The 15266-nt window shown below is 38.0% G+C and overlaps 1 protein-coding gene across 5 annotated transcripts in view; it reads left to right on the forward strand.

Annotated features, from left to right (window-relative positions):
• The window catches only part of LOC118210340 (opioid-binding protein/cell adhesion molecule-like), a 296370-nt gene that overhangs the window by 221566 nt on the left and 59538 nt on the right, over positions 1-15266 (forward strand). For all 5 annotated transcript variants that reach the window (XM_035386445.1, XM_035386444.1, XM_035386449.1 and 2 more), the window contains one exon: positions 8275-8510. In XM_035386445.1, the coding sequence (XP_035242336.1) occupies positions 8275-8510 (236 nt within the window). The remainder of the gene's footprint in view (positions 1-8274; positions 8511-15266) is intronic.

Here is a 15266-nt window from a genome sequence, read left to right on the forward strand (position 1 = left end):
ACCCCCAGTTTTACCGCCACTCTCGTCTTACACCACAATTTTTTTACACCACGTAGGAACATCCTCCCATAGGATACCATTGAATTTCTACCTACTGTATTTCCCCCACTAACTGCTACAGAATATCCCCCCAATGGATATGTATATATTGGAGACTACCAAGGCATTGCTGATTTAATTCTCACAGCTCACAAACTGTACAGAAAAGCGTTCCATCAGTTGTCATGCTGATTTGACTCTCACAGTTCACAAACTGTGCAGGAAACTGTCCTCTCAAATCTTTATGCTACGCTATATTTATATTTGGATGTCAGGTTGGAGGCTGAACGCCAAGTTGTGCACTCAGAGTATTGGTGATCAATCCGCCTACGATCGGACCTCACTGTACCTTTATCGCCCACGGATCACGTCAACTCACGGTGATCTGCAACTGCTGCCCTGAACCGGAGCTCAATGGCGTATGTGTGTGCATGTGTGTGTCTGTGTGCATGCGTGCGTGTGTGTGTGTGCATGTATGTGTGCGTGTGTGTGTGCATGAGTGTCTGTGTGTGTGCATGTGTGTGTGCATGTGTGCATGTATGTGTGCATGTGTGCGTGTGTGTGCGCATGAGTGTCTGTGTGTGTGCATTTGTGTGTGTGCGTGTGTATGTGTGCATGTGTGTGTGTGTGTCTCTGTGTGCATGTGTGCATGTGTCTGCGCATGAGTGTCTGTGTGTGTGTGCATCTGTGTGTGCATGTGTGTGTGTGTGTGTGTGTGCGTTTGTGTGTTCCTGTGTGTGTGCCAGTGTGTGTGTGCATGTGAGTGCATGTGCGCGTGCGTTTGTGTGTTCATGTGTGTGTGCCCGTGTGTGCGTGTGTGTGCATGCATGTGCTTGTGTGCTTACATGTGTGTGTGTGTGTAGGACTGTGTGTGCATGTGTGTTGTGTGTGTGTGCTAGCTGTGCTCCTCAGAGATGTCAAGGGCAAACACTCATCCTTCATCTAAAGCAGCCAGAGCTGTCCTCTTAATATGCTATAGCCTCATGCTCTGATTGCAGGCAGTCTGATTGCTGCTGCCTTCTGTCCTGTCCCCTACAGTTCTCTTTCAGCATACTGCTCAGTTATTAAACTCTTTCAGGCCATTCACACTGGAGCTATGGTCATTGATCGTCTGATTAAAGAGTCTTGTGGAATATTGTCTTGCACACATTCATCTTCAGCGTTTATTCAAGAACATTTATTCAAGTTTAAAAGAGATACATTGCGTGTCCAAGTCCCCCCCCCCCCGTGTGGTGCAGTCAGTAGGCTGGCAGACTCTCAGGTCATATACCAATCCCGGTACCCCATTGGGGGTTTGATCCCCTGCCACGGCCATGATCTTGCGACCCCATCTCTATCTGTTACTCTTTGAATAAAGTAAAAGGAGGACTATTGGTTCACCTTTAAAAATAAAAATGTATTGTACACCCAGATCAATTATACCCTTTGAAAGGGTTTTGGCTTTCACACTGTTCACTTTGCTAGTTTACTGCCAATTCCATCCATCCATATATTATCTATACCCGCTTATCCTGAGCAGGGTCGCGGGGGTGCTGGAGCCTATCCCCGAGTGCATTGGACGAGAGGCAGGAATACACCCTGGACAGGCCGCCAATCTATCAAAGGGCACACACACCATTCACTCACACACTCATACCTATGGGAAATTTAGAGTCTCCAATTAGCCTTACATGCATGTCTTTGGACGGTGGGAGAAAACCGCAGTACCTGGAGGAAACCCACACGAACACAGGGAGAACATGCAAACTCCACACAGGAAAGCCCCAAGCCGAGATTCTAACTTTACTGGCAATTGTGCTTGTTAAAACAAGTGTTTTCTTGTTCAGTTTTGCAACACAGTATGCACAGTAAGGTATCTTTCTTACATATAATTGACTAATTAGTCCAGAGTGATGGTAATTAAATTAAGTTTTAATAGAGAACTGAGAACATTCCATTCCCAAATTGTCAACACCTTGGAATAGAATAAGGCTTAAATTAAGAGTAAATGCAGTTACATGCTATTAGGGAAGGCATGAAATTGAATTTGGATTTCATTTATTCTCAGTGAAAGTATACACATTATGTAATCGACCATTTCTGCAATTGTGTCACTTTGGACACAGTGATAGAAATGGTTGATTATTTCTTCTGTTCTGTTGCAATGTCTCCACAAATCTGAAAAATGATCAGGCTGTAATTCTGTAATTTCTTAATTAGATTATAAGCTAATTTCTAAAGTATAAAAGCAGAAATGAAAGATGTATTGGTCCTGACTGCCACTTAGAGGTTTGAACACTGGCGTGAAGAATCGGCTATGCAGAATAGTGTTGAACGGATTCCATTGTAAATGGCTGATGATAAATTATTATTTAAAACAGTGAAAATCATTCAAGTAGAAACACTACTGTAACCAGCAGCCACTTACATTGTGTCTGTTTGTAAAGGGAGGTATGTATTAAGTTAAATTTTTAAAAAGTGACATTGGTATCATACTTGTACAATGTTTAGCATGCGGTAAGATATCATTTTCACAATTTTTAATCATAAATCATTTATAATTCACTAAATGGGGAAAGCATCTCATTGTTTTGTGGCTTTGAAGAGCTCAGTCGGCACTCAGAAGTGTCTAATGGTATAAACCAGGCCTCACTAGTCTGAGTCTGGCCTATGTCAATAGTTGACTACAGTAAGGAATTTGAAGTGGCAGGACACAGCCGTGGTAAAAGTGCTCGTTCAGCTCCTGTTTGACCTTTATATTAGGCATAGCTACTGTATAGCAGTCCGCTTTTTACTATGAAGCGAACTCAAGCAAATGTATCCTATATCAACATCATTTATTATTATTATTATTATTATTATTATTATTATTATTATCCTGTTTTACTCATTATTGTTGCTAGAATATGTCCGCCCTCAGAACACCCATCTGAATATGCCTTTGTAATTTAACCATTTATCCCTTTCCCATCACAGTTAAACAAGGCAATGCTGCTGATTCTCCATGTCCTTTGTTGTTGCATTGCAAACCAAAGCCGTGTTTATTTCCTCTACGCGCAGATCATTTTCTGTGGTCCTGCCTTTGCTTTAGCAGGCACTCATATCTTCAGCAGCTAGTTGTGTTGCAACCTTGCTCTCCATAAGTTCAGTAATACGGTGATTCATGTCAACTACCGGGCGTCTCCCAAGTGTACAGCCGTACAGTTATATTCTCAGTAGGCTGTATTCTTTGGTCAGTGACCTACTGCAAAACATACTTGCCCTGAGTAAATTTATCTAAAAATCAGAGGGTATTTCAGTGCTATTCTATTTTTATTCAAGGGAAAATGTGTAATTGTCATGTATCTTATGTATTACAATGTGTGTGTTTTCAGAAAGTGGACAGATGGTATTATCTGTCCACTTCAATTAACTGCGTATGTGCAGTTAATATGTTATTAAATAGATACGGCAAATGTATTTGTGAACGTTGCAATTAGTTTAGACAAGAAAAAGCTGACTTGTGTAATCTAGGCCATCACCACTTCCAGTTCAAGTCTAGCTTTGTTTTTCTGTGATACAACCTGTTTAAGCACCTTCCCCCCCAGAAATGGTGGCAACAGATAAATACTGCAGATGGATATGGATAGCATGCTATTTGATGTAGGTCCAGATAGGAATTTTATTCAGTTAGGTTACTGAATTATTTAGTAATGAACCTTGTAAATGATGATTATATTATAACGAGTGAGGCAGCTGGTGGATATCTTGATTTCCTGCCAACTCTTCTGAGTCCAGATGACATACTGTAGGTGAAATATCTTTGACAATTAGCTCATTGTATTTCCTGATAAGAAATGTGATGAGATAGGTTAAAAATGGTGGTGCTGCTAGAGCGGTCTCAGAAATCAATACCTTAACAAAATAATATGGGGATGCTTAGTGATAAGATTCACTGCATTGGGCTTGAGTGTAGGGTGTCTGGAGAGAGAGCCTACAGTACACGGGTGTGTGGTCTCCAAGCGGAGAGTTTCACAGACACTGATTTGCTATTCTGACACTAAAAGTTGGATCAATCATTACTGATAGCATATTTTATTGTAACAGATATTTTACAGCAGCAGTGAATTGATGGATGTAAGCATTGCACTGATAAATTCCCCTGCAAAGATAAACAGAATCGGCTTTAACAGAGTGTTGGGGGAAATGTAGAAAAAACATTACTTTTCCCCACAATTGACAGCAGTACAATTGACCAGTATAAGATAGATTATACTGACTAGTATAAAAATGTTTAATTATTACCAAACGTATGTGATGGAAACATGGAAGGGGGAGGGGGGTTTGCGATTCCGATTGTGGTTTCAGCTACTGCTGGTGTTCAGCATGTATGAATCTATATGTGTGTGTGTGTGTATGTGTGTCCATCTATCTACTGTGGCCATGAAAGATTACTTAAATAAGTATGATATTCAGCAGAATGCAGGGAATGCTTTATTCAATGGGGCAGAGCAGTCAGGTGAAGTTGGCTTGATGGTATGAGACTGCTCATCATATGGAGCGCACCTCAATGAGATGAGTATCCACGGTGCAGAGATGAGAATCATAGGAAAAATATGGGTGCCTGTTCAGTTTCATAGACACTGGTCTGGCCAGTCAGTAACCCCACTGGCAGCATTGGTTGAAGTCAACAAGAGAGAGTTTTGGTCCACTATAGTGGGCAAACAGGGCTAATACGCACATTGTCATTGAGTGCAGTGACCTCTATCCACATTTCTGATTTTGGAGTTGTTCTTAAATTAGTTATGTGTATTAGTGCAGCTTGTGTACTGAGGGAAGACTGAGAGACAGACTTAAAAATCAATGGTGACAGATCTGTGCCAGAGGAAGCACGTTACGCCTTCCTCCACAATGTTTAATCCCCTCAGGCTGAGGCCTTCCAATCGGCTTAAGTTTTTATAGATTTTTTATATTATACTTTCCTCTGTTCAATGAGGGACAACACTAAACATACACAATGGCTACCATTGCAGGGCATGAGTTAAATTTAAGATGTTAAAAAATGTTCATGTTCCATTCAACTTGCATCATGACAGATTATAAATGTATAGGGGAAATGCATTTTAAACAGAACAATCAGGTGATTATGTTCTCATTTCAATTTTTTAAATACTTTTTATGCTGAAAATGTATTAAATGTATATTCTAGTTTGATGTAGTAGATGGGGGTGAAAGTGCCGGTGACCAGGTAGTTTCATACTTGATGGAAGGCGAGCCATATTACTTCCAGGGTTTACCAAATTAGCTATCAAGTGAATTGGTTGCCAGCATGGCCCACCACGTAGGTGAAAGTCAAAGCAAAATCAATTCTGTATTCATTATGAAAATATAGGCCTAGATGCAGTCAACATTTGTTCTTTGGCTTACAATTAAATATAAATCAGCAAGCACAGTGTGATGAGTTATGCACACACTAACAGACCTTGTGACTTAATTTGTCCCTTGTGCTCTGTAGACAAGTGTCAATCACCCATTTCTCTGATTTAGCAAGGCAAAAACACTGATGCCACCTCCTGTCCACTCCCAGGCTTATTATCAACCTTTGGAATGTGAGACTGTAAATCTCTAACTCAAAGGAGTTTAGTTTATGGTGGGTAATTCTGGTCTCTCTGTCATTTTGAGAGACTCGAAACAAAAAATGAATGTTTTCATAAGACAGAGGATATCCCACCCATGAATGTATGTGATATGTGAATTTGGACGCAACGTGACCCTGTTGTGTCAGATTACCCTGAAATTTTTGTGTAAAGTATGAAAATATTTTTCTGGAAGAATATTTGTGGCTATTTGGATAGCACATTCTCAGAAACTAAAGATTAAACTGATCTTTTTTGGTCCTGTAAGTGCCTCTCAAAGATCCTGTAATTTTTAAACTGTACCTTGTCCTGGCAACATCTTGGCATTATTATAATGCTTATGGATTCAATCAACATGGATCATGTTTTCGTTTTACTTAGCACTTTGAGTTAATTTTAAGTTCATTTTGGTTATTTCTAAACCTGAATCCTAAAATGTATATATTTAAACCCTTAATAAGTCAAACTATGTGGAGAAATGTTTATTGAACCTATGACCTTGATATACCACTGTTATAAAGAGTGTTATAAACATTCAGGATAATTAAAACTATAAATTCCGAATAATTCCAGCTATAATTAAACATATATTCCACAAAAACTGACATTAATGTACTGCTTCAACAATGTGTGCACTATATTGTATACTTAGTGTAAATTATATGTAGGTAATTATAGAAATTGCATTAATACATTATATTTACATATTGATTAGTTCAGTTATTTCTTATTTACTTTTGCAACATACTGTCAAAGGATTCAGAACTACTTGCATTCCCGTGTGTAAAATTAACAGATCAGAGCACATGAATGTACAATAGCGTAATCATTTACATCAGTCAGCATTCATTTCAATGCTTTCAGCAGTAATGTCAACTGTTGCAGCAAACGTATAATTATACACACATATATGTGAACTGTGTGTAAATGTAAACAGTATTTTACTTCTTGGAAAAAATGGGGGACCACAGATTTATGCTGTTTAGCCTAATTTCATTTCCTGGTATCTGACAAGCTTAATGGTACAATATAATAAAGTCTCAGCACTATGTCTGCCTTCTGCAGCTTGCACCTGAATAAATGTGTTGTATGAATAATTCATTACCTTAGCATATTTTATTTTATTTTTTTTAAAATTGGTTTTGCGGAAGCTTTTCCGCCATAATCATGTGTGACCCTCACAAGCAGTGTGCATCAATTATTAATATGAATTTGCAAAAAAAAAAAATAATGATCATTTTTTGGAGAAAATAATGCATTGGCTCCTATGAACTGATTTCAAAGTTTTACAATCTCTGTGAATGTTTTGCCTCGCCATTTCTTCATTAAGTAGAATCGTGGAGTTCTCAGTGAAGTAACCTCCAATAAGCCTCACCGAGGATCAATATTATTTTTATATGGAGGAGCAACAACGGCCCAACAAGACTGTTAAAGTACGAGATACAAAGCTGGCTGAAACTATGAGCGCTGAAATATCTAATTTGACCAGCCTTTCTCATGGGAACCTGAAATGGAAAAGTATGTGTCTGTTGGCGAACTAGGCCTCTGGAGGGAAAGCGGAGTAGCTGTGCTGTGAGACAAACAGAAAACCCACGTAGCACGCCTCCCTCTACGTTATTAAAGTTTTGATACAACCTACAATGAACAGGTTTTTAGTCTTTAATCTCTCTCTCTCTCTCTCTCTCTCTCTGCAATGTGCATTTTTTATGTTTACACAGATATGCTTTTCATCAGTTAGTCCAACTAAAAACATATTTAGCGAACCATGGGCTGTCACATTTTTCTCAAAGCTAACATAGGACTTACACATTGTTCTGGTTGTGGAATTAATGCACAAAAAATTGCAGCTCATACAGAAATATGGTCTGTAAGGATATGTTAAATTCACATCTGTGTGGATGTTCCTGACACCATAGACAGAATGCATATTTGTTTCAATATAATGTGCATGTATTCAGTATGTTGTGCCTGTTTAATATTATTTGTGTTGCGCTTCACATTTTTATTGTATTCTTTCTGTTTTTGTGCTCAGTGTTTTGTGTCTGATTTCTATTCACATAAAGTCATAATGGTATTGGAGAATATTAGAGAATAAGAATAGTTCTTATTGCAAGTCCATACGATTGAAAACTACAAATGAAGATAGTAACACAGCATCTGCATGGAATTTTCTGAAACTCAGAAAATTTGAAACCCAATGAGAAACCCAAAACTGCACAAGAATGCCAACAGCTTGTAACCTAAAGTAGCCATCAGCTTAAAGAATGAATGATGTTTTGAATTTTTATCTAATATTAACATCAGATAGCTTATCTTAAAATATGAGTTATGTTGACATGCGTTATTTATAATAGAGGGGAGATTAACTATATGCTGTGTTTCATCCTTCATGAGATAGTGGGCAACACATCACAGTGAGCATTCAAAATTACTGTCAGGAAATGTCCATACACAGCACTTGGACACCAAAAGTAACCAAGGCTCCTTGAACCTCTACACAGTACTGTCTGAAGCAACACCATCTAGAATCAATATAAACAGAACTGGCTGGTACTATGCAGGCACAGTGTTGGTAGTAGTGGCCTCTCTGAATTACGCTGACGCCCACACGTGTGTGACAAGCTATTCCGTGTACTTGCAGGTGCATCACAGACAGCAAAGTCTCCCGCGTGGCCTGGCTGAACCGCACCACCATACTGTTCGCCGGAAGCGACAAATGGACCTTGGACCCGCGCGTGGTCCTGCTCGACAACACAGCCGTCACGGAGTACAGCATAAAGATCCAGAACGTGGACGTGCAGGACGAGGGGCCGTACGTGTGCTCCATCCTGACCAACAGGAAGCCCAAATCCTCCAGAGTCCATCTCATTGTGCAAGGTACCTTCTCCTGCCTTAATGTACTTGCTCATCGAGCGGACTCACGTCTTCTTACTCATATTTAACCAGGGAAACCCCACTGAGACCATGGCCTCGTTTTCAAAGGGCTCTGCAATACAATTTATAGGACAGCTAATATGTAATCGTATTTACTATGGCTATGCTCTGTCAGGCCTGTATTGCAGCCATTTTCAGCTCCTACTTGTTGCAGGGGCAAGTTGCCTTACGTTTTTCTCTTCAGCATATGAAGTGCAAGTTTCGATCAGGGGCATAACTTAGCCAGTCAAGAATTTTCCAGTTTTTGGCATTCAAAAACTCCTTTTTTTGCTCTAGTAGTATGTTTGGGATGATTGTCTTGCCATAGAATGAAGCACTGCCCAAAGAGTTGAGGAAAATAGCTGTAATGCCTACAAGAATGAAACCAACATGGGTAGAATTACCCTTTAATAAAAGCTGAGAATGTGCGCTTCAAGGGCGTTCTGACAATAATAGTAATAAACTATATATTGAGTACATAGGGGCTGTCAAATACTGAATAAATGTTTGTTTTTATTATTTTCAATCATTTTATTATAGTTTTTTGTTAGTTTTTTCTTATTCTCAGAATGTATTTCTCATTTTTAGCAATTTAGGTACAAACCTCTGTAGACACAAGACTAAATACTGACATTGGAATTGAATGTTGCTTTCATTTGGACCCTTTATAGATATTGATTTGGAGTCATGATGGCCCATCAGTTCCTTCAGCAGAATGCCAAATCAGTCATCAGTACTGGGACTTCAAATGGCAACAGAATATAATTCACAGTGGAATCAATTTCCAATACTCTGGGGCAGACTACAAAAGGACTACATTCACATTTGTGCCCTTTATGAGAGCAACAACACCAAAAATAAATAGTAAGAGTTTCGTAAGTAGTAAAAAGTAAACCACAGAGAATGATCATTAGTAGACATGACAACCAGGGAAAACTTGTAGTAAGACGAAAACAATAAAATGAAATAAAAATGACATTTGTCGTAACTATGAAATTAAGGTGTCACAGCTGTTGAGTCTCCTTGATTTCTATTCTTCGTTTATCACTTCTTTGTTCATATTTTGAATGGAAATTATAGTGAAAATGTAACTGCAAGTACATACAGTGTTATATTTTACAAGGAATGCAAGGAGTGAAAACATTTTCTCGGTACTCTTATGTTTTACCCGACAAATGGCACATCATCAAAAAAGTAAGCTACTTGAAAAAAAAGTTCAGATGATTATTTCTTTATTGGCTGGGTGCAATTGGAAAAGTCTTTTTTTTAAATATCAGGCACTCAAAACCTTGTCACAGTGTTCATTCACTAAATCTAATTAAGAAGGTAAATGTGAGATGGGATTAATTTCCTTGAATGAGGTGTCAGTTCATGAATGGGAATTATACACCTAAAAAGGAAATAGAATTGAGGAAAAATAAACTAATGGGAATTTAGAGACACTAATGGAATATATTGAGCATGTAGATTAATCAGGATAACAATTTTATATCCAAATTCATACAGCGTAGAATAAAGTGTGCAGCTCAGAATTAATGTGATTTACATTCATGATGAAATTAAATATAGATGATTTTGATAATTCATCAGCCTTCTGTTGAATTAATCTTATTTGTTGCAGAAACATCTCCAGAATTCATATGCAAAGGGAAATTAAATATTTACCAATACTAGAGGGTAGCACGTCTATCAGTTATATAGTCACCTCCAAAATCATTGGCACCCTTGACAATATAAAATAAACAGACCAGGTAAAAAATAGTTTTATATTAAAAATATATGAAAATTATATTATTTCATTCTCATGAAGTTAATACATATTTTAAACATATAATAATTTTGTTTGCCAAAAATATACAGTATTGAGAAAAAGTCAGAGACCCCCCATTTGTTTATTCAATTTCCAGTCAAATAAGCCATTCTGTGGAAAATAAATTAATTTTAAAAAAATGTCAGACAATAATGAAAAAAACATATTGAACAGAAAATTACAGAACAGTCTCCACTACTACCTAAATCTATCAGTATTTGTGTCACTTTATGTTTTCCATCCTTTCAATCAACAAACAAGTTACAGCTGTGTCCTCCCAACAAAGGTTGTTACCAAAAGGGTCAAAGATGAAACCCTAACATACTAACAAACAACTATCCAAACACACCTTAGCTGCATTGCAGATTTCTTTGTCATGTACATGGATAAAGGATATAAAGTAGTTTCCACAACTGGAGTTCAAAAGATTATTACAAGATAGAGAAAATATGACTCCTAACAACTGTGCGAGAACTGGTAGACCGCCAAAACTACCCCATCACAATGACAGTGCTTAAATATTTTATCTTTGAGAAATAGGACAAAATTCAAGCTCCACTCCTGCTTCAGATCTGAAGAAATCCACAGTTTCTGTCAATCATTCCACTGTGAGAATACAACTCAATGCTATGTGTCTCAAAGAAAGTGTAGCTGTCAAAAAATTTGCTACTGAGAAGAGGAAATAAACAAAAGAGAGAAAATTGCTAACTTTAAGCTTTTTTGTAAGAACAGGCAGTATACTGTATATGCCGAAGGATTTGGTAGTGCCTTGGAATAATGTTTGCCCCCTTCCTGATTTCCTCTATTATGGCACATTTGTCAGACTGAATGGTTTCAGATCTTTTAACACTATGTAATATTAGACAAAGGGAACCTGAGTAAACACAAAACACATTTTTTAATTCATCATTAAAGAAATAGAATGGTAAAGTTATCAACACCCATGTCACACATGTGAAAAAGTAATTACCCCCTTAAACCGTCAGCAGAAATAACTGCACCCAAACACATACTATAATTTGATATCTGTCTTTCACATCACTGTGGTGGAATTTTGGCCTACTCTTCTTTGCAGGATTGCTTTAACTGCATTTCAGGCCCTACCACAGCATCACAGTTAGGTTCAAGGACTAGGCCACTTCAAAACTTGAATTATGTTTCTTTTCAGCCATTCAGATGTGGACTTGCTTTTGTGTTTGGGATCATTTCTTGCTGAATAAGCCAATTACGCTTCAGCTCAGAGACAGATAACCGGACATTCTCGTTCTCCTTCTGTACAGAGCAGAATTCATGGTTCTTTCAGTCATGGCAAGTCGTCCTGTTCCTGAGGCAACAAAGAATCCCCACACCATCACACTCGCATTATATTAATGCTGTATCTACTTTATGCTAGTCTTAATCGGACATGTGTAATCCAAAAAAAGTTCCACTTTTGACTCATATATCCATAGAACATTATTATTACAAGGCTTGGGGAGCATCCAGATGCTTTTTTTTTCAAGTGTGAGACGTGCATTGATGTTTCTCTTGGTTAGCAGTAGTTTCAAACTTGCTACTCTCCCATTAATCCAATTATTGCCCAATCTCTTTTTTATTGAGTCATGAACACAGACCTTAGCTGAGGCTAGAGAGGTCTACAGTTCTTTGGATGATCTGGGATATTTCGTGACTTCCTGGATATGTTGCCACTATTCCAAGTGTTCTCCATTTGCAAACAATAGCTCTCATTGTTGTTCAGTGAAGTCCCAGTGCCATAGAAATGGCTTTGGAAACCTTTCCTGTTTAATATATTTCAACCTCTTTTTTCTCACCTCTCCTGGAATTTATTTTGACTGTGGCATAGTGTCCTCATAAAAACTTTGTAATGACTACTTCACTCTGATAGCGAGGTACAATATGAGTGAGGTTTAGATTCAACAGGCAAGCCTGGCTGTGTTCAGTAGGCTGAATCTAATGATCAATTGTTGATTGAATAACCAAGGGGGGAATTACTTTTTCACATGGTGATATGTTTGATAACTTTTAGCATTAAATAAATGGAATAATAATTTAGAAAATCTGTTTTTTGTTACCCTTCCCATTATGTCACTGTATAAAAGCTATAAAATATAGCTCAATAGCTGTGTTGTTTATTTTATACTGCCTTTTTTTGCACATCTTTGATCATGGTGCCAATAATCTTAAAGGTGACTATATGTATTCCCAATTCTTTGCTCAAATAGGGTATGTGTTTTAAACCATTGACATTTGGCTGAATTATTATAGCCAATAACTCTGTTGTTTGTATCAGAAAAGGTCAAGAAGATATATAATAAGGCCAGAGGCAGAAAGCAGTCAAAAAGGCTTGGTTAATATCAGGTTGAAACATCATGGAGATATATTTGGCCTAGTTTATGGTCAGCTGTAGACGGATATCACTTTTCTTGTTGCTTTCACAGAAGTGAAGTCCCTGCGTGAAATTTCGCCATTAACTTTATGGCTGACTTATGTCACTGTGGTCAGAGTGACTTTCACAAAGGCTTGGTAGAATAGATTCTATAGATGAACCTGGTGGCCATCTCGTTTTGTCTTCTTAGCTTCCTAAGTACAGGCGGTTCTGGTTAGCACTGGGATGTTTCTGGTGCTATATATGAATCTTGGCGACATATAAAAGGGTAGTACAAGTACTGTCACAGTGCTGTTCATGGTCATGCCTCCTCGTTATTACTCCTTACATGATTAATGAAATTGGAATGGGAATGTTTCCTTCTTCAACAGTTAAGCCACCGTTTTGAATGTTGGAAATCCAGAGTCATGTAGCTACACTCTTTAAAAAAGGGGTTCTAAAAGGGTTTTTGCTTGTTTTCTTAGGGGAACCGTTTTTAGTTCTTTATGAAACCCTCTATGGTAGATGTGAAAAGTGTGAAACAAAGAAACCTTGTACTAGATAGGGTTCCTCGATGGAGAAGCAGAGGAACCTTTTGGAACCCTTTCTTACAAGAGTGCACTGTAAGGGCTGGGCACCATTTTGCATCAACAGGTCAGACTGACGTCACGATCACATGATCATGGTTGGAGAAACTGGTCATGGTGACTGGGTGCAATACATCACTTCCTGTCCTATGAAATGAGCCCTCGCATCTCTGTTTCACTTCTTCTTTCTTTGCTGCTCCACCGGAGAGACGTGTGCGAGGCACTGTCTCTCAGGGCACAGGCCTAAAGAGAGCAAAGGCCTGCCTGTAAAGATACGTGTGCTGAGACGCACTGTCTCTCTTGGGTTATAGCTACGACCAGTGGTTTATAACTCCAACAAAACGTGTTAGCTACAGTACATACTTGTAAGTACATACTGTCCCTTGTACACCAATACCTCCTATTTATATCTCCTGCATTTCTTGGTGCCTACTTGTGAAGATTGTTAAAAATGTACATTATTTAATTATCTGTCCTCACTATTCTACAATTTGTAGAGGTGTTTTTACAGTGTAATACTCTGGTCTTTGAAGACATGGAAAGCCTCAAAAAAGAAGTTAACAATTTTCTCTTAATGGAAAGCAGATAATGTAATGTATCATACATTACAGTGTAATAAATGAAGTTATACAGTATGGAGAGCTAAGAATTTTGTCAGTTTATTATTTTATTTTTTGGCAAGGATGAGTTCCCAATTGTTACCTTTCCAATGTGGTGTGGTGGTTTATTTTTTCTGTGCAAATCAATGCTTAAGACAACTTGGCGTGTTTTGAAAAGATATTTAGCATTCGTTAAAAATGATATTCAAAATGCATTTGGCAACATGCTCTTCTTTGTCTAAAAATTGCATGCCTTGACTGCCTGTGTAAGCACTCAATTGTTATTTGACAGTTAATTCACTGATGAGACTTCAAATACCTATTTTATTAAGTGCACCATTCAAATGCAGTGTCCTCTAGCCTTTATTAGTTTGCTAACTATCAAGTCTGTTTTACAGTGACACTGATAATGACTGCCACATGTCAGTGGCATAGTCATTTTCCGTGACCTGGTTCAGCATAGTGAAATAGGAATATTGAGTTCATCATGGAGGTCTGTTTGTACCATGTCGCGGTCCTGTTGTGTTTTTAAATGGCAAGCATATTGTTTGTCTAGAAGCTGGAAATCCATCGCTGTGCTCAGCTGGTGAACCTCTTTTACCCCTGTCTTTGAGGAAATGTCATGGCTGAAATGTGTAGTATTAGCAATCGATGAATTTTGGATCAGGATTATGTCAACTGAAACGGCAAAACCATCACAATGCCCCCATCCACACCACCTATCAAACATTATACTCAAATACATCATTCTTTCCTATTGATCAAGAGGCATTTGAAAGGGCTCATATAACCAATAGAAAAGCATCAGGGCCCTTGACAGAAATTTGAAACCTGCAGTTTTCCACCAGCCCAGTAATCTTCGGTTCAGCAAACAAGGCATTATGTTATCCAGGCCAACGCAAGCAGACAAATAAAGGTCATTTCAGCACTGCAGTGTTTAGTCAAACAAATTTTGGTCTGTGACTGTGAGAATGCCTCCCACACAATGCCTTTCCAAAGAAAGATACTGCGCATTTACTGTAGAAACAGTTATGAATAATGTCAATTAAATTTAATAAAAGCAGAAAAATTGACGTCAAACAAGTATAATTTGATTTGCATAGCATTACCGAGGCATTGGTATAATAGAATCTACTAATTATATTTGGTAGTATACATTTCAAACCAATTAATTTTATGGTGATATTTATTTTCAGATGTTCTTAACCAGTGTGACTTCTGTCATGGCAAGACACATGGGATAAATATCTCAATTATAGAAAGGTACCTTTCCCCCACATAAAATGGCTTAAAAAGGACCCCCAAAAACAATGCTATTCATTACTTTTATTACCTTGAGAAATGTCTTTTGACCTAACA

Source organism: Anguilla anguilla, chromosome 12 (genome assembly GCF_013347855.1).
Source record: "Anguilla anguilla isolate fAngAng1 chromosome 12, fAngAng1.pri, whole genome shotgun sequence".
NCBI lineage: Eukaryota > Metazoa > Chordata > Actinopteri > Anguilliformes > Anguillidae > Anguilla > Anguilla anguilla.